We start from the raw sequence: 20559 nt of genomic DNA on the forward strand, positions 1-20559 counted from the left end.
TTCGCTCCCTGTATTTTACCCCTGCCACCTTCAGAATTTGAAAGAAAATATTCCAGTCAACATTGTCAAAAGCTTTCTCTAAGTCTACAAATGCTAGAAACGTAGGTTTGCCTTTCCTTAATCTTTCTTCTAAGATAAGTCGCAAGGTCAGTATTGCCTCACGTGTTCCAACATTTCTACGGAATCCAAGCTGATCCTCCCCGAGGTCCGCATCTACCAGTTTTTCCATTCATCTGTTATTTTTACATCTGTCAGCACCTGCTTTCTTTGGGATTGGAATTATTATTTTCTTCTTGAAGTCTGAGGGTATTTCGCCGGTCTCATACATCTTGCTCACCAGCTGGTAGAGTTTTGTCATGACTGGCTCTCCCAAGGCCGTCAGTAGTTCTAATGGAATGTTGTCTACTCTCGGGGCATTGTTTCGACTCAGGTCTTTCAGTGCTCTGTCAAACTCTTCACGCAGTATCTTATCTCCCATTTCGTCTTCATCTACATCCTCTTCCATTTCCATTAAATTGTCCTCAAGTACATCGCCCTTGTATAAACCCTGTATATACTCCTTCCACCTTTCTGCCCTCCCTTCTTTGCTTAGAACTGGATTGCCATCTGAGCTCTTGATATTCATACAAGTGGTTATCTTCTCTCCAAAGGTCTCTTTAATTTTCCTGTAGGGAGTATCTATCTTACTCCTAGTGAGATAAGCTTCTACATCCTTACATTTGTTCTCTAGCCATCCCTGCTTAGCCATTTTGCACTTCCTGTCGATCTCATTTTTGAGACGTTTGTATTCCTTTTTGCCTGCTTCATTTACTGCATTTTTATATTTTCTCCTTTCATCAATTACATTCAATATATCTTCTGTTACCCAAGGATTTCTAGCAGCCCTCGTCTTTTTACCTACTTTATCCTCTGCTCCCTTGGCTACTTCATCCCTCACAGCTACCCATTCTTCTTCTACTGTGTTTCTTTCCTCCATTCCTGTCAATTGTTCCCTTATGCTCTCCTTGAAACTCTGTACAACCTCTGGTTCTTTCAGCTTATCCAGATCCCATGTCCTTAAATTCCCACCTTTTTGCTGTTTCTTCAGTTTTAATCTACAGGTCATAACCAATAGATTGTGGTCAGAGTCCACATCTGCCCCTGGAAATATCCTACAATTTAAAAACTGATTCCTAAATCTCTGTCTTACCATTATATAATCTGATACCTTTTAGTATCTCCAGGATTCTTCCATGTATACAACCTTCTTTTATGATTCTTGAACCAAGTGTTAGCTATGATAGGAATTAGTATATTTACATTTATTATTACATGAAAATTTACAACCGAGGAACTCAGAACGAAATTTTCTCTCTGCAGCGGAATGTGCGCTGATAAGAAACTTCCTGGCAGATTAAAACTTTGTGCCAGACAATGACGGTGGAACAGTTGGCCGGGAAAACCAAATGACCCGAGTTCGAGTCTCGGCCCGGCACACAATTTTAATCTGCCAGGAAGTTTCAACCGAGAAACTTGTTTAGCTGATGAGTTTCATTTGTTCTTCTCCAAAATACGTACTTTCACATCTTATCTGAAGTTTCACTTCCGTTCTTATGTCCATGCTCTTATGATTCCAATTCTCGGTTGGTCTCCAAATGGATGTCTACATCTAAATCTACATGACTATGCTGCGATTCACACTGAAATACCTGACAGAGATTTATCGAACCACTTTCACACAATTCCTCTAACGTTCCACTCTCGAGCAGAGCCCGAGATAACGAACCCACAAGCATTTCCGTGCGCACTGATTTTCCTTATTGTATTACAATGATTATTTTTCCCTATGTAAGTGGATGTGAATAAAATATTGATGATTTGCGCCAAGTGTTATGGATACAGGTCTATTCTGTCCCATCTCATCTGTGATGCTGATTTTCTGGAGACCTCTTTCAGATTCAAGCAGCGAACTGTTCGTAACATTCCTTGAGATGAATAAACTAACAATCGTTCTGGTCAGCTTGAGAAATCATTATGAAAAATTTGACCTTTTTACTGACCTTTATTTCGTATCGACAGGTGTTAATTTTTCGATTTGGCAGTGTTAGTGGTAAAGGGTGGTAAATGCCCTTCCTGTTGGAACCCCCCTCGTCTTCCGCCTTCCAGGACGGAATCTGTATACTGCATCTGTCTGGGTCTAGTGTTATCCGCGTGAAATTGTGCGAACGTTTTCTAAATGTTTGCGAAACCTTCAACCGACAGGCAGGACGTTTGGTATGACCTCGGTATTCACCTAGTCGCGTGTGGGAAACAGCCTAAAAACCTCATCCAGGCTCGCTGACACAGGCAGTCGGCATTAAACCACCCGGTGAATTCGAATCGGGACCGCAGCGCTTCCTCGAACCCAGAGTGGCGTGCTGAGGTGCGCGGTTATCCCGGCGTAATTTTTCCTGAAAATTTGGCCATAAAACTTCAATTGTCTCTTCAGGAAAGTATCAGAAATATTTCTCAATATTCTATTATAATTCCTGAGATTTCCTGTTCTTCCAATTTCCTCTTATGCAGATTGGTCAAACGTGTTTTTGAGAAGATTTATTTCTAGGTTTTTATATTTTTAATTAAAGAACTGCGTCTAATTATCCTGGTGTACGAAGTGTATTATGCTTGCGGTCTCATTACTTTGTTGTTCTGTCTTAGTTATATGTTCTGGGATATTATTATTTTTTCCGTGTTGTATCTTGTCGAAGGGATCCTGTAGGCTTTCATTACACTTAGATATTCTCTCTCGGTTTGCTTCAATACTTGAGCTACAAGGCTGGATGATTTCCTGTTGTTATCTGTTTATTATTTGAGGTATTTCACCAAAATTAGTTACCACAGGATGTCCATTAAGTTTCCTCTCGTTTACATCTGTTTCTATATGCGATTATAATTAAAGGTTTTAGGGCATAAGTTTGTATGGACGTTTTTTTCATTGTTTTGGCTTTAGCAATCCGTTCCTAAAGTATGTAAAAGTAATTCTTTTTAAAGTACGTAAAGTTCAAATTTATGTCAAATCCTAAGATCTACGGTCTCCTGGAGGAAGTGTAAATAATTTAAGCTTTCAAGTCAACGCAATCGAACGATACGGCTATATACGTCACATGTTTTGATACTCGCAAACTCGGTGATCATGCGTATCGCGCGTGGCCGTCCAAGCCGGCCCGACAGCTCAGCCTGTTCGGCCAGCATGAAAGAAAAAAAAGAAAAAAAAACTGAGAGAAGTATTCAACGATGAACTAGGAGTGTCGCGTGACGTTCGCACAGATCAAATGAAGAGGACAATGACAAACAAAATGAAGGGGAAAAAAACCAGTAAAACATTTGTCTGTCAACCGTGAGTTCGCGAGATCGAACCTCGGTCGGACGACAGATTTTCCAGGATTCGTTTTAACCTATCCTTCACCTCTCACCGATGTGAGAAATCGCCAGAAGCAACATGTGGGTTCGATTTCACAGTAAATTATAGGTCCACTTTCCCAGGTCGGATAACTCGGGAAGATTGGGGACACGCAAGTCGCCGAAGTGGCATCCAATAGGAAGACTTGCCCCTGGCCACTTAACCACACGAAATAGTAATAATAATAACTATTATTATTATTATTATTATTATTATTATTATTATTATTATTATTATCTGTCATAATGTTAAACACGCGAACATCGAAAATTGAAGTACCAATTTTTATTTTATTTTTTATTTTTTTTATTACTACGGGACTTAACTTCTGAGGACATCAGTCCCCTAGAACATAGAACTACTTAAACCTAACTAACCTAAGGACATCACACACACCCATGACCGAGGCAGGACGCGGTCGCGCGGTTCCAGATTGTAGCGCCTAGAACCGCTCGGCCACCCCGGCCGGCTACCAATTTTTAATATTCATTATACAAGGAGGCTAATGAAACTTACTTAATGCGAAAGGTTCATAGCCATAGGTGTGAACAAAGAAATGGTGTGTACGTACCGCTGAGAGAGGTCAAAGGAAGTTGACATCAGAAAACGCATATGATGAAAGTTTCCCTTTTCTCTCGCACTGCTAGCAACTTCAAACCCGCGTACCGATCTTGTGCTATTGTAGAAATGAGCTGTCAAAGTAACAGTGTTTCGTAATGTCTCATTCTAGGGACTTTCATGGTTAAATGTTGCGGATGGCTTATTTGCAATAACGCATCTCCAATGCACGACTGCTAGGCCTTTGCTATTGTCAGCAGTGGTAAACAAAACATCATAGTAACGAAGCCTTCCGAGCCAACACAGATTGTTCGGGTACCTAACATTGTTCACTGGGTCCGCCCCCGGTAACTTAGTGGTCAGCGCGACAGACTGTCTTCCTAAGGGCCCGGGTTAGATTTAAAGAAATTGATGAAATTTGGCTGGAAAGAATAAACACGCACTGTATCATGCTGAAGGCAGTCATGTTTCATTAGTGCTTGAGTTTCTGTAGTAAGCTACAAATGGTTGAATTGCAGCCTGTGAATTGTTCCAGTGGAATCCTTGTACCTCATCCTGAATCATGAAGGAGTAACTTTTTGCAGTCACAAAGAACAAGAAACCTTTCCTTTGAGACCTTTAGTGATTTTACAGAAACGTGACTGCTGCTGGGAGATAAATGAGTGCTGTAGGAGCTGTTGTAACCTCGATGCAAACACCTCAATGAAATCATCCGTTAACTTTGTTATAGCCCCTCGAACTACCCCGCCTGTAGTTAACCAACACTTATATGCACTTTCATCAATGCAGTCCTCACCAAACAGACCATACAGATAATCAGGTAGTCTTGTCACGCCTGGACAATAGGGACATGAACCTAAGAAACATGCTGATAGTGCAGGAGTACATGTAACAAATGCTACACAGTGCTTGTATGATGGTAATGTGTATTCTTCACTCTTTGTTAGTGCTTCAAGTTTACAACCTTCAATCATTAACTTGAAATTCACACAAACAGCATGGGTTGCACTGACATTGGCACGAACACAATGCTTTGGCCGCAACTCACAAAATTTGGAGAAACCAATATTTATAACTAGGTATTTATGTTTGAAATACGCATACAGTTCCTTAAGGTTGTGGAAAACTAGCTTTTCCTTCACAGACACAAAGTCTTTTCTTCCTGGCATCATACGGCTCACGTCATGATCACAGTAAAAATCACGCCACACTGAACAGTTTTCTCACATAATGTCTTACCTGGCTTTGGATTTGGTGTCACTAATATACCATGTTCTGCTACTAACTGTTTTGCTCTCAGTACCATGTAATCTGAAGCAGACAATTCTTGCATAGTTTTCATTATACTCCAACTGTTTGGAAGTACAGTTAGAGTTTGTATTTTATCGCACATACGGTCTGAATTGTGAAACTTATCTTTCAGATGGGTAATAATTTCACTTTCTCCATTTTCACTCTCTTCTTTTCCCCGTTGTGCCACGTAAGTATGCTCCAACACAGAGGCTGTTTTTTCAGTTTTTGCTTTGGGTACTTTTTATCACTCTGAAACCTCTTTTTCTTCACAGGAGATCCACCTAAATACTGAACGCTACTATTTTAGCCATCGAGTGCCATATCTGATGCTACTTCATCTTCACTTAAATCTTCTCTGGAAGTACCTGGCACAAATGAGGCAACATCTGCAGCGATTGTTGGGTTTTGCGATATTTTTTCTACTTCTACTGCAAATTTTTCCACCTAACAATACATTAGGATATTTGTTTATCATCCACTCCTGAACATTCCTTAAATTCTTCTGCACTCTTGCATGACCTTCTTTCCTAAACGGATTGCAACAATAAAATTTTCACTTGAAATCCATTTTTACTAAATATTACATTATGACGCATTTACACTGCACTTTGTTAAACAAGCCACAGCTATAAAGCACACAAAATTTGCATAATATATAGAGATCAGTGGACTAATGGTGGCTAGTTGAAATAAGTCTGTCTGATTGGCTGTTCACTAAAACAGGCTAATGTTGGTTGGTTGAAATAAAAGTGTCTCTCATTGGATGTTCACAGCTAGAAATATTAAAGAACTGGTCTGAATAAAAGTAACTGCTATTGGCTGGTTTTATAGAAAAACTGGGTACATAGCTGCTTACTGCATGTTGATGGTGTACTTAAATTGACAAAATAATTTTTTGTGCATGATGCCTTTGGTGTGTCATCTTGATATTTACCATATTTATAGTACCATACTGGAGCAATTAAATATATTTTTTTTAAAAAAATTAAAGACGGGGTGTTTTGAGATGTTCAAGGTCAGTTTCATTGCTGTAACTGAATTAGAACCAGGATTACACTCATCTATGTTGTGACAACGCATGTAAATTTAACAAATATTCCAAACTTTTCAGACCTGTAACTTTCTTCACAGTTGTAATACACATCTGCAAATTGGTATTTTTCCATCTCTTACCTGTGCCATTGAATGCACCAAATTTGAAAGAAATCTGAGATGGTCAGGTTGAAAATGTTACTTTACTGATTTGAATTGACGTGGAATGACTAATACACAGTTGGTGTAATGTCGGCCACAGGCGATATTAGTAAATATAATTAAGTTTCATAAAAACGTTGGCGGATTGAGCAAGGAAAATCTGGGAACCACAGCTGCTTGACGCAGAATTAAAACATCTCAACAATACATTGCTTACGAATGGTTATTCCTTCGCCGAGGTGGTTCAAATGGCTCTGAGCACTATGGGACTTAACATCTGAGGTCATCAGTCCCCTAGAACTTAGAACTACTTAAACCTAACTGACCTAAGGACATCACACACATCCATGCCCAAGGCAGGATTCGAACCTGCGACAGTAGCGGTCGCGCGGTTCCCGACTGAAGCGCCTAGAACCGCTCGGCCACTCCGACCGGCTCGCCGAGGTGAAAAGAGCGTTAAGACCACCGTGTAGAAATCATAGCTCCGGTGAACTCGAAAGTTTTCCTGCCATTCATTAAGGACGTGACTGAGCGCGTAGAAAAAATCTTGAAAAAGCTGAACATCGCGGTAATTTACACACCCACACGGAAGATACATCATCATTTAAAATTGACCAAGGATTCTCGCCATCGCTGGAAAAAGCTGGAATTTATAGGATTCCGTGTAGTTGTGGGGCGATGTACTGAGTACTACAAAAAGAACTGCCAAAGAACGACTAGAAGAGCACAAGGGCAATTGCAGGAAAGGGGGGAGTTACAGATCAGCTGTTGCGGAACATGCTTCACAGCCAGGAGACCACCACATTCATTTTGATAGGACTCAAGTACTGACAGCCACAAACGGATACCACGAAACGCTATACAGAGAGGCCATAGAGACTATGAAACATCCTAGGAATTTCAATAGGAAGGAGGAGGGCGTGAAACTGAATGAAATTTGGATTCCGCTGCTGAAGAAGATGTGTATCAGTCTTCCACTATGGGATGATAGTAACAGCTGACGACGGCAGCCGACAACGGCCATTTGCGATCGCGTTTTCGAAACATGTGACGTCACGCCACTGCGCGGGACGTTTCCGGAAGCGAAATTTTGCAGTAGTCAGTAGCGAGCCAGGGTGTGAATTGGACATTCGACAAAGCTACGATTCTTCTTGACAAGTCCTCCGCATATGGGGAGGAAACGTCGGGTTTTAAAGTGAAATCCCTTCGACCACGGCATAATAGCCCGGAATATTTTATTAATTGTGACAATTCCGGCCGTGAAAGTTTACCTTTTACATGATTAAGTTTGTGCAGAACCCCCAGGGCACTTGTTCTTCTCATACTTGTCCGGTTTCTATTGTTTTATCAAAAGGCAGATTCACTTTTACTAAAAAGTATTCATTAACAACATCGGATACGACCCCTACGCCATTATCAACTTATAAGATATACATATTATAACAACAGTTGCAGCAGCCCTGTGCCTAAAAGCAGTGTGCACAAAATAATAAAAATAATTCTACTACAGCCTGTATAATTACAAAAATTAGATCGAGTACTAGGGAAAATGTACTTACTTGCAGTAATTGATTCCTGTGGCCTCATATGAATCGCAGGTTAATGGGACAGGTTGTTGCCTCTCCTTTTCCAAGTAAGCGCCTCGGACGAGTTTTGCTGCGAAACATGCTCCAAGCTCTTCCAGTATTTTAAGTTCTTGTGAGAGCATGTCAGAGGCGCCCTTTAAATTCCAACAAGAAGAAGATTTAAGTGAAAATTGTGGAGAGAAAAAGGTCGGACATGTTACTAGAGTACACGAGAGCGTAAGTTTCCCTAGTGCTGTTAATAGAAACAGCTGCCTGAAATGATTTATTCGAACGTTATACAGCACTCGTTGGGCAGTTTCTCGATACAGTCGCAGCAGGTAATGAGATTATTTATTACCGTGGAGTAAAATTTGGTGCCTTAGAAATCTGCTGCCTTTGATTTTAATTAATGTGTGACAGATGCCTGTACCTTTTAGCTACTGTTAAAATGTTGACCAGATAGTAATTTCTTCAGGCGTAAGAGTAAATGGAAAACGACGTGAGCAATAGCAGAACTGTAGTACGGACGACAGAAATGTCTTGTTCTCTATGGTTCGCCGTGAATCGGGATACATGGGGCAAATGGCCTCTTAAGCACTAAGCACTAAGAGGAACAAGACTGCCAACTTCTGAGAGAAGCCAGATCTGGGCTCTTCACTTTTATTGTTCAGTGAGCTGCGAGATGGACGCAGAACTCCAATGGTAGAAATTTTTGGGACTGCACAGAATAAAATGACCAAGCAAACGGGTGGGCCCTCTACTGCAAGAACGAATAACTAAGGGTATGTTCAAAGTTTTCTGTCGTTATCTGAGAAAATATGGTAAGATGTCTTTCACTTACGCGAGAATGTCAGTAACAGTAGTTCTTGGCGTTTTTTGTCGATTTTTTTACATAACGGGACACGAAAGCAATGAGCTTATTACTTTCGCGCCCTTAGTATTTGACCGTTCGAGGTGATGTCCTCCGATCCTTGTGAGATAGAGTTCCAGAATAGTGGTACTGGTACACTGAAAATCCACCATTGGACTTATCATTAGTTTCCGCTAATATCATTCTAACTAGCCGACAGTTCATACAGTCTCATACCGTCTCGCGTGTATCAACTTTGGAGTAGGTATCCTGTTGCTGCACTATCTGACATACACAGTGATGTATATGTTGTCCAAACCACAGCAGAACTGTCTGCAATAAACCCGGAACATGGACGCTCTTCTGACAAAATAGTTCAAATGGCTGTGAGCACTATGGGACTTGACTGCTGAGGTCATCAGTCCCGTAGAACTTAGAACTACTTAAACTTAACTAACCTAAGGACATCACACACATCCATGCCCGAGGCAGGATTCGAACCTGCGACCTTAGCGGTCGCGCAGTTCCAGACTGTAGCGCCTAGAACCGCTCGGCCACTCCGGCTAGCGCTCTTCTTACAATGCACCACTCTTGTTGTGCAGTAGTGCCCATGTCCTACACAGCATAACTTCGGTGACCTTACGGAGCGGCAAGGCCTTAACATAACGCGAACTCGTTCGCCGATGCCACTGTACCTCATCAGCAGTCACGGCTTGTAAGCCAGCCGCTGTGACCGAGCGGTTCTAGGCGCTTCAGTCCGGAACCGCGCTGCTGCTACGGCCGCAGGTTCGAATCCTGCGCCTCGGGCATGGATGTGTGTCATGTCCTTAGGTTAGTAAGGTTTAAGTAGTTCTAAGTCTAGGGGGCTGAAGACCTCAGATGTTAAGTCCCATAGTGCTTAGACCCATTTGAACGACTTGTAAACAAAGACGGTACACAAGAGCTGAGTTTTTGTGAATGCACAGTTGTCCGTGTGCCTCGTAGTGATGGACAATAACTCGGAACAGATTCTCCATGCCAGACTGTATCAAAATCATCACATTGATGGAACAAAGCCTCACGTGTTCCAATATTTCTACAGAATCCAGACTGATCTTCCCCAAGGTCGATTTCTATCAGTTTTTCCATTCGCCTGTAAAGAATTCGGGTTAGTATTTTGCAGCTGTGGCTTATTAAAATGATAGTTCGGTAATTTTCACATCTGTCAACACCTGCTTTCTTTGGGATTGGAATTATTATATTCTTCTTGAAGTCTGAGGGTATTTCGCCTGTCTCATACATCTTGCTCACCAGACGGTAGAGTTTTGTCAGGACTGGCTCTCCCAAGGCCGTCAGTTCTAATGGAATGTTGTCTATTCCCGGGTCCATGTTTCGACTCAGGTCTTTCAGTGCTCTGTCAAACTCTTCACGCAGTATCGTATCTCCCATTTCATCTTCATCTACATCCTCTTCCATTTCCACGATATTGTCCTCAAGTACATCGCCCTTGTATAGACCCTCTATATACTCCTTCCACCTTTCTGCTTTCCCTTCTTTGCTTAGAACTGGGTTGCCATCTGAGCTCTTGATAGTCATGCAAGTGGTTCTCTTTTCTCCAAAGGTCTCTTTAATTTTCGTGTTGGCATTATCTATCTTCCCCTAGTGAGATAAGCCTCTACATCCTTACATTTGTCCTCTATCCATCCCTGCTTAGCCATTTTGCACTTGCTGTCGATCTCATTTTTGAGACGTTTGTATTCCTTTTTCCTGCTTCATTTACTGCATTTTTATATTTTCTCCTTTCATCAATTAAATTCAATATTTCTTCTGTTACCCAACGGTTTCTACTAGCACTCGTCTTTTTATCTATTTGATCCTCTGCTGCCTTCACTATTTTATCCCTCAAAGCTACCCATCCTTCTTCTACTGTATTTCTTTCCCCCATTCCTGTCAATTGTTCCCTTATGCTCTCCCTGAAACTCATTCGACAGTATTCAACACAAATGAATAGTGAGTTGGGAAAACGGAAACTTATGCGAAAGAGTGAGAATGAAGAATTGAACATAGCTCCTTATAGATTGTTCATACAACAACGCAATAAGCGAAGTTTAGCTATCAAACTGGAAGAAACGACATGGCATTCGGCAGCTGACAGTCACCGGGGAAGTCGCTCAGCTAACGATATGGATGTTAAAAAAGGAGACGGGGTACTGGCAGAAGTAAAGCTGTGAGTACCGGACGTGAGTCGTGCTTCGGTAGCTCATTTGGTAGAGCTCTTGCCCGCGAAAGGCAAAGGTCCCGAGTTCGAGTCTCGGTCGGGCACACAGTTTTAATCTGCCAGGAAGTTTCATATCAGCGCACACTCCGCTGCAGAGTGAAAATCTCATTCTGGATATGGATGTTGATGAATATGTAAGTAAGAAACGGAAGATAATAGAGGAAGAAGATTTAACTGCTGACGCATTGTATAATGCTAATGAAACAGGACTCTTTTACCAGATGCTTCCTTCCAAAACATCAGCTGCCTTGAACGAGACGGAAGCTCATGGTTACAAGCAACAGAAACAGCGCGTAACATTAATGGCGTGTTGTAAAGCAAATGGGAGTCATTAACTACCGCTTATGGTGATTGGAAAATCCCAACATCCACGTTATTTTCAACACACTGACATACTCTACCAGTGCAGTATTGCGCTCAGAAGAGAGCGTGGGTGGACAGACAAATGTTCTCTCGGTGGTTCCATGAAACGTTTGCACCAGCAGTGAGAAAAGAGCTAAAGAAGAAAAAGCTTCCACTGAAAGCTATCCTTATAATTGACAATGTTCACAGTTATCCTTCAGATGTTTCTCTAAAGTCCGATGGTGTACACGTTCTTTTTCGCCCACACAACGCGACAGCCCTAATTCAGCCCATGGACCAAGGTATTTTGGAATCAATTAAACGTCATTATCGATATTTACTTCTCGTCTCCTTGCTGAACGAAAGTGAAAACAACAGTATCGAGACTATGATGAAGGCGTGGAAAGCAATTAACATACGTTATGTTGTTTTCCAAGCAGCCAAAGCATGGGATAAAGTGGAGAGTGCTACCATAATGAAGAGCTGGAGGAAATTGTGGCCATCCATTGATGCTGAGTTGGCTCCAGTGGTGAGTGACAGCGATGAGCCAGTCAATTCGGAATTATCAATTATTTTGTACACTGACATGTTCCACAACCTTCCAGGAGGAGAAGAAATTGATGATGAAGATGTTACTAAGTGGCTGAATGAGGACAACTGTGATACGGACCAAACTTTCACAGATGAAGAAATAATCAGAAGCTTGCAAGAAAGTAATCATGAAAGAGATGAAGAAGACACAGGAGGAGAGAGTATGAAGATTTCTCACACTGCTGGTGCTGGGGCTGTCGAGGTCTTCCTGGAGTACATTATGCAACAACCAGATGCATGCAATACCGATGTAATGCTTGTAAAGCGGTTGCGCGATGAAGCATGCCGCCATCGCGTATCATCATTGCGACGGTTAAAAATTAGAGACATGAGTGATACGGCTGCACAATTATGTACAGTACACACTCAAGGACTAAGTTTTCTTTGAAAATTAATGTATTTTTGAATGTAATAAAGTATATCCAATATGTTTTAAAATTGTATCCTTCGGTTTAATAAAGCACAGTACACTATATCCTTTGTTTTCAAAATAAATAAAAAACTAAATAAATGAATAAAATAATTTCAGACACTCAGTAATCGGGCACTTCCGCTAATCCAGCACCCATTATGTGCCAGGAATGGCCGAATTAACTAGAGTCTAGTGTACTTCATTTTTTTCCCACACAACTTCTTTATTCGTATTTGTTAATTTCGATAACAATGTCGGAAGAACAATGACACATTTACTTAAAAGGTTGCAAGGGCGTGAATGGGATGCTGTTTGAAGGAAATAATTTTTGTATTTCGTAGAGAACCTTACTGCCACAATTAAGTCAACTTTCAATTCCATAGATACTTTTACTGTTGTTTTATGAACTTTTAAAAAAATCTCATTTTGCTTTCTGCCTTTCCTGTAAACTATTCATTTTGACAGTTATGTTATTGTTCTCCTGCAAAGGCGTTTTGTCGACGTAGAAAAAAATCCTCTACTCGGAAAATTGTTACCCCCCCCCCCCCCTCCCCTGCCGGCCGGGGTGGCCGAGCGGTTCTAGGCGCTACAGTCTGGAACCGCGCGACCGCTACGGTATCAGGTTCGAATCCTGCCTCGAGCATGGATGTGTGTGATGTCCTTAGGTTAGTTAGGTTTAAGTAGTTCTAAGTTCTAGGGGACTGATGACCACAGCAGTTGAGTCCCATAGTGATCAGAGCCATTTTGAACCTCCTCCCCTCCCCTTTATTGTTAACGTAATGTTTCCTTTGTGCCACCCAGAATGAATACTACAAGAGCCAAGAACCTTCAGCATACCTGAACTAACATAAAAGTCAACGTTAAATATTTTCTGTGCAACCCAAAACAGACGCTACAGACAGATGCGGCATATAGACACTTCTGGCTGGAACGCCACGTGGTACACTACCACACTGCCCCTTGCTACTGCACATCATGCTAATTAACAGTCGCCATCTTACGTGCACACCACTGTAGTGTGTCCCGAGAACCTATTTCTACGCCGCACAGATCATTCAATGGGTGCAACAGGACCAACTTCTATACCCACATTCTACCTTCCACACACATCCTGTAACGGTATACATTCCCTTCTCATCTGATTATTCTCTCAAATGTTGAAAAAGATGTACATGTCACAAGTTTCGAAACAGCCGCGGTTCAAAGTAATGATCCCGGAAATGTAGAATGACTTTCATTTCTTTCTACCAATGATCACAAACTTTTTGGGCCTTAGACTACCAGTTTCGGTCAGCAATGACCATCTTCAGATCTGTCTTGTAACATGTCCTAAAATAATAAAGCCATAGTGGCATCGTCACAAAATTAGCATAGCATCGTCGCACATATTTAAACTATGATTTAAACTAGGCCGCCATTCTGACAGCCATACTGGCTCTATTACTATTGGTAATGAACTACTGATCGGACTGGTAGTCTAAGGACCAAAAGCTTTGTGATTATTGGTGGAAATAAAAGAAATTAATTTACATACTAGATTCGTTTTAGTACATACCTTAAAGTAGCACTGGTAAGTATATCCGATCACTGGTGACACCTGGTTGAAAACAGTCATCATTGCAAGGGTCATCAAACTGCAGCCTCCATTGACGTAACTGTATTCTGCATCAACCAGTAACCGCACGGATTTCGATGAAGCTGCTTTCCCTGGAATTGTCGTTTACATATGAAGTCATAACATTTTAACCGTTAAATCAAAGTCATAATTTCACACCAGACAGCTATTCTTTGCAATATTATACCTTTCTGACTAGCGTAGCTACGCAGCTATTTGTGAAAATGTGTCAATACAAAAAACTGGAAATTAACGAGATTCAGACCTATAATAAGGAGAATTGTATGAAAGTAGACAAAACTGCAAAATAAAAAGTATATAGGAAAATTAGCAAATGAGACCTGTATAAAATAAAACCAGAGATAATTGAGAATTACGGAAGCTCTCCTGCGAAACTTGCAAGAGAGCTTCGGTAAAGTTTGGAAGGTAGGAGACGAGGTACTGGCAGAACTAAAGTTGTGAGGACGGGGCCTGAGTCGTGCTTGGGTAGCTCAGTTAGTACAGCACTAGCCCGCGAAAGGCAAAGGTCCCGAGTTCGAGTCTCGGTCCGACACACAATTTTAATCTTACGGGAAGTTTCGTATCAGCGCACACTCCTCTGAAGAGTGAAAATCTCATTCTGGATATATCGATGATGTTTCTTTCAATGGTTCGCATACTGCCACTTGATGACCCGGGACTGAAATCTGCAGCAGTCTGCGGAAGGGTTTGCACTTCTGTCACGTTGAACGATTCTCTTCGGTTGTCGTTAGTCCCGTTCATGAATTATCTTTTTCCGGTCGCAGCCATGTCGAAGATTTGATGTTTTGCCGGATTCCTGATATTCACGGTACACTCGTGAAATGGTCGTAGTGGAAAATCCCCCTTCATCGCTACCTCAGAGATGCTGTGTCCCATCGCTCGTGGGCCGACTATAGCACCACGTCCAAACTCACTTAAATCATGATAACGTGCCATTGTAGCAGCAGTAACCAATCCAACAACTGCGCCAGACCCTTGTTTTTATATAGGCGTCGCCGACCGCAGCGCCATATTCTTCCTGTTTACGTATCTCTGCATCGGGATACGCATGCCTGTATATGTTTCTTAGGCGCTTCAGTATTACCAAGTTTTGAAGTAATTACTACTCGATAAAATGTTAACCTTAAAAACTAGCACTGCTGAGAATGCGACAATATGTACTTACGACAACCATTAGAAATTGTGGAAACAGAAATACAAGGCGCGGCACGTAAAACCGGCCCGTCGTACGCAATGATAATGTTCCAGAGTGTCCGGCGCGTCAATAGTAATGGAAAACGAGCAAGCTGTCCAAGCAGTCGTGCACGAACTAATCATTTCCTCTCAAAATGGTTCAAAATGGCTCTGATCACTATGGGACTCAACTGCTGTGGTCATCAGTCCTAACTAACCTGAGGACATCACACACATCCATGCCCGAGGCAGGGTTCGAACTTGCTACCGTAGCGGTCGCGCGGTTCCAGACTGAAGCGCCTATAACCGCTCGGCCACTCTGGCCGGCTCATTTCCTGTCACGTAGCAACACTGCGCGGACCTTTTTTGTTGTGTAAAGCACCTGCAGCCACAGCTAGTGAAACTTGTCGAGACCAGTTGAGAGAAAGGCCTAAATGTGTGAAGCCGGGTACATGTTAGTGTGTGATAATGCCGTATTCGTTACCCGAGCTTGTTTCCATTGTTGAAGCGTTCATTCGCATTGTATCTTGTGTGAAAACAAAGAATTCGTTTCAGGAGAAGTTTCCGGGTCGTTCTGTGCCAGTAAAAAGCACTATACAGGAACTGATTGAAAAATGACACCATACAGGATCGGTTGAAAATGCTTCCAGGAATAGACCACCTGGATTAAAAGGCAGGTGAAGGAGATATTGACAAGAAGTCCTCGTAAGTCAACCAAGAGGTTAATTTAACAGGTTTATGTGAGTGAGAAAAGTAGGTTTTTTAAGGGGACTGAAGTTATTAAAACAGTACCGCACAAGTGTTGTGTAACAGCTGAAGGAGCCTGACCTGCAGAAGAGAGTGAATTTCTGCTCATGGATGCTGAGGGATGTTTCCAGTAGCGTCTTGCACCCACTAAGGCTCATCATGAGTGACAAGGGGTGGTTCCACCTGTCTAAGTACATAAATTTGGTACTGGTCGACAGAAAATCCAAGCATCACAACATCACAACACAGGAACTGACAAGAGTATATATGAATCTCCTGAAGCGTGCTTACACGTGTGCTGAAGTGGGCGGAGGACACTTCCGCACCTACTGTGAAAGTGAATAATCATATTCAATACATTAAATTTAGCGTAACTTAGTTTAAGTTAGATTAAGTTGTGTATAAACCTAGGGACCGATGACCTCAGCAGTTCGGTCCCATAGGAACTTACCAAAAATTTCATTTGATGTTTGTGCGTTGACTTTACAGGCCGGTTTTACACGCCTCACTCTGTATAAGACCTTTGCCAAAAGCATTGCCTCTCTTGATGTAGCAATGAGTTGTTCAAATGAAAACATTTTCAAAAAGTGATTCAGGGTTATTTCTCTGACAGCAACAAGTCGTTATGAATGGACGGTGTACTAACTGCTCATGTGAAGATATTGCAAATGCGGCTCTACATTGCCTACCTGACAAAGCGTTATTTTTTGTCATAAACGCATTCGAATATCCTCTTCCTAGTGAAGTCACTATTAAAAATGAGATTCAAGTAATTTACCACCAGGTTTCATTGATTTAACCCTTCTATGCATAGTGCAGCTGATCAGCCACAGACTTCAGTTCTTCGATGTATCCTATACTGAGCAACATTTGGTAACAAATTCGTTATGTAGTTAATTGTATACACTGTACTGCAGCTGCTAAACTGCTAGTAGTTCTTCATAGCGATCATAAATGGCAGGATGAATTGAACCAGTTCGACAGTCAGCTGTGTGGATGTACTGCCGCGCGTGTGTTTTGGCGGAAAGTAGAGATGTTTTTTTGATGTTTGTGCACTGATTTGTGGGTTTGAAAATTACTTTTTTATTTTGAAAATGTAAGTAGATATGGTGTAGACAGTTAATTCGAGTGTGTTTACGACATATTTGAAATTAGGTCTGTATTGTGTTTGTAGCGATTGTCAACAATAATGCTTTGTTAATTTAATTACAATTTTTTTTAATATTTTTTTCGTAATGTAGGTACTATAAACTAAACGTGGTAACCTTTGCAGCTTGAAATAAAAAATCATGCATTTAAGGGTAAGCCTTAGCGTTTTGAAAACTCAGTCAGATTTATAAACAAAATTTGAAAAAGACGGAGTTTGGACGCTTTACACTAGCATTTCACCAACTACAGAAAACAATAGCTTAACTAATATAATACTTAATAACAATCATACACTGAGACCTTGAAAATCTCGACTACAATCATACCTGCATATGACTTAAACATGTGAGCGCCGTTTGCCTGTAAGATTCAAAGCAGTTCAATGTGGCCAGAGGATTCCCGGTGACGTCACAGCTCACGTTCAGCCTGCGCGCGATCCCGCCGTGTATGCATGTATCCATGACTGCCTGTAGCGTAGGGCTGTGCGGCAAGCTTAGGAAAGTCACATCTGGTGCTGATACGCATGGATAGTACAAGGATGTTATCAATCGTGCGTTTTTAAATCGAGATATGTATTTGTTGTGTAGTGCCTTTTATGTTTTGACTTCATATAATAAAACATGGCCCTTTTATAACAAGTTTCATAAGGTATGTGAAATTTTGTATTTTATATAATAGGTGAAATTACAGATGATGGCATCATAAGGCTGTGGCAAGTGGTCATCCTGGAACTATAAAAATTTCTGTAGCGCGATCACTGTATGCAAAGTGTGTTCTACATTTCCTACTGTAACTTACATCCATTTGAACCTACTTGCTATATTCAAGCCGTTCCCTTCCTCTACAATTTTGACTCTCATACTTTTTCCATTACCAAACTGACGACTTCTAGACACCTCACGATGTGGCTTATCAACTGACCCCATCTTTTAGTCACGTTGCGCCACATATCCTTTTTTCACAATTTGTCTCTGTACCTACTCATCAGTTACTCATTCTACCCATAAATCTTCAGCATTCTTCTGTAGAGCCATGTGCCAGCAGTTTCTATTCTCTTCTTATCTGAACTGTCTATTGCCTATGCCTCACTTCTTTCAGACATATTTATTCAGTAACGACTTCTTAACGCTGAAGTTTATTTACGATGTTAATAGATTCGTCTTTTTTGGAAATGCTATTCTTGCAATTGCAAATCTGCATTTTGTATATTCTCTATATTGGCCATCGTATGTTTAATTGCTGTTCAAATAGTAAAACTCGTCAATTACTTTTAATGTCTCATTTACTTATCGAATTCGCTCACCAATAACTGGTTTAATTCGTCTGCGTTGTATGTTTCATATACGAGAGACGATCAATAGGTAACGCAACACATTTTTTTTCTCGGCCAATTTCGCATGAAAAAAATGCGGAATTTGTTATCGGACATCATGGAATGTTCCCGCTCCAGCCACGATAGTTCCACGAAATTCCGATAGGTGGCGACACTATATGTAGCTTGAAAATGGAGGTGCTTTCCAAGCAGAGGGCTGTCATTGAGTTTCTTTTGCCGGAAAACCAGAGCATCGCAGATATTCATAGGCGCTGGTAGAATGTCTACAAAGACCTGGCAGTGAACAAAAGCACGATGAGTCGTTGGGCGAGGGGTCTGTAATCATCGCGACAAGTTCGTAAAAACCTGTCCTATCTCCCATATGCCGGCCGGCCGCACACCGTTGTAAGTCTTAAGCCTAGTTTACACGACGACATTGGATTGCGCCACTCATTACGTGGAATGAGTTGCAGGCAAGTGGTTTCATACATGACTGTAGACACGGCGACACCAGTATACACTCTAGTTTCGTCGTTTTGTCGGTCCCTGAGTCGCGTCTGAAATGGAAGTTTTGGCAGCTGCACGTTACACGGGTTGTGATGGTGTTATAGCATGTTGCGTGGAATCGCTGCATAAGGAAAAATAAGAAACGTGTTTCGATTCGTGACTGGATGAAGAAAAGACGTCAGCTCGGTTGCTCAGCATCCTTACTGAAATAATTTATAACGGAAGATCCAAGAAATTCTTTTAATTATCTTAGAATGTCACCAGAACTGTTCGCGTTCTACACAGAGTTAATTATACAATAAGGAATAAAGGTACTTAAATTACACTTCATATTGCGTACATTACAATCGAGAAGACTCGGCATGCTATAAGATACGGTTTTAGTTGTTGATGACGCTATTTCATTAACACCGATAATTATTAACATTAACAGTAATAATTGTTAACATTAGCAACAATAATTTTTCGAAGCAGGCCGCATTACGAAGAGAATGGTTTGCAAACTATTCTCTTGAAGATAGATCTGTACAGTGGCAATATTTCAAAATTCTAACATATGTGAATGGGGAGAGCTGCAGCGACGTTTGAAATAGATGAATATTGAATAAAGAATGCAGCTTCTTGAATTCGTATAGCCTTCCCTCCTGTCAACAATATTCCTTAACAAAGAGTTGGCCAACTCAACCGATGGGATTTTAGTCTTGTAGACGAGAGCATTGCCACAGTTAGAATTTCACTTGCTTGTAGTTTTCATAATCCAGTTGTATAAATGCTCCTAACTCAATAAATTTTGCCCTGCAGCTCAGATATTGTTAAACCATCTATGTTATGATCGCACATGACGTTCTCAGCTGGAGCAATATGTTGCTTACTTTCGTAATCAGCATCACTGAAATTCCAGAAACATTTATGCAAAACATAGGTATCCAAAGAGCGAACATTATTCTCCGTTCCCCACTTCCTATTTCAGTTTGTCTACACGCTACGAAGACACATAACCTCAAAACCCATGCAACTAGTGTCGCCAAAGTTGGAACACGCCGAAAGTGGCGCGCATGCGCAGTGGCCGGTAGCGCAGTTGCCTGCACCTAGTGTCGTCGTGTAAACTAGGCTTTACAATGTTGAACGTGCGGATATGCTCATTCGAGGTGATGGATGGATCACACTCAAACACTTCTCTGCACAACTGGATGTTTCTTCTGGTAGTGGTGAGTCATTCGTCCACTACTTGGGGTACTCAAAGGTGTCTGTCCTCTGTGTCCCTCACTGCCTAGCAGAAGACCATAAAGGGCAAAGAACCTTCTGTGAAAAATTGCTTGCGCATTATCAGGCTGATCGTGACAATTTTTTGGCGAACATCGTCACAGGCAGTGAAATATGGGTTCATCGCTTTGAACTGGAGACAAAACGGCAATCCATGGAATGGCGTCATACTATTTCTCCTCCAAACGAAAAGTTCAAGGCCTCAGCTGGTAAAATCTTGACGACGGTCTTCTGGACTCCGAAGGGATTATTCTGTTAGATGTCCTCCCTCATGGAGAAAGGATCATCTCTG

At 41.5% G+C, this 20559-nt stretch overlaps 1 protein-coding gene across 1 annotated transcript in view; it reads right to left on the bottom strand.

Annotated features, from left to right (window-relative positions):
• The window catches only part of LOC126284971 (hydroxyproline dehydrogenase-like), a 123891-nt gene that overhangs the window by 25121 nt on the left and 78211 nt on the right, over positions 1-20559 (bottom strand). The window contains exons 6-7 of the mRNA XM_049984249.1: positions 14036-14187; positions 8023-8183 (exon numbers count right to left, since the gene is read on the bottom strand). Of these exons, the coding sequence (XP_049840206.1) occupies positions 8023-8183; positions 14036-14187 (313 nt within the window). The remainder of the gene's footprint in view (positions 1-8022; positions 8184-14035; positions 14188-20559) is intronic.

This window comes from Schistocerca gregaria, chromosome 8 (genome assembly GCF_023897955.1).
Source record: "Schistocerca gregaria isolate iqSchGreg1 chromosome 8, iqSchGreg1.2, whole genome shotgun sequence".
NCBI lineage: Eukaryota > Metazoa > Arthropoda > Insecta > Orthoptera > Acrididae > Schistocerca > Schistocerca gregaria.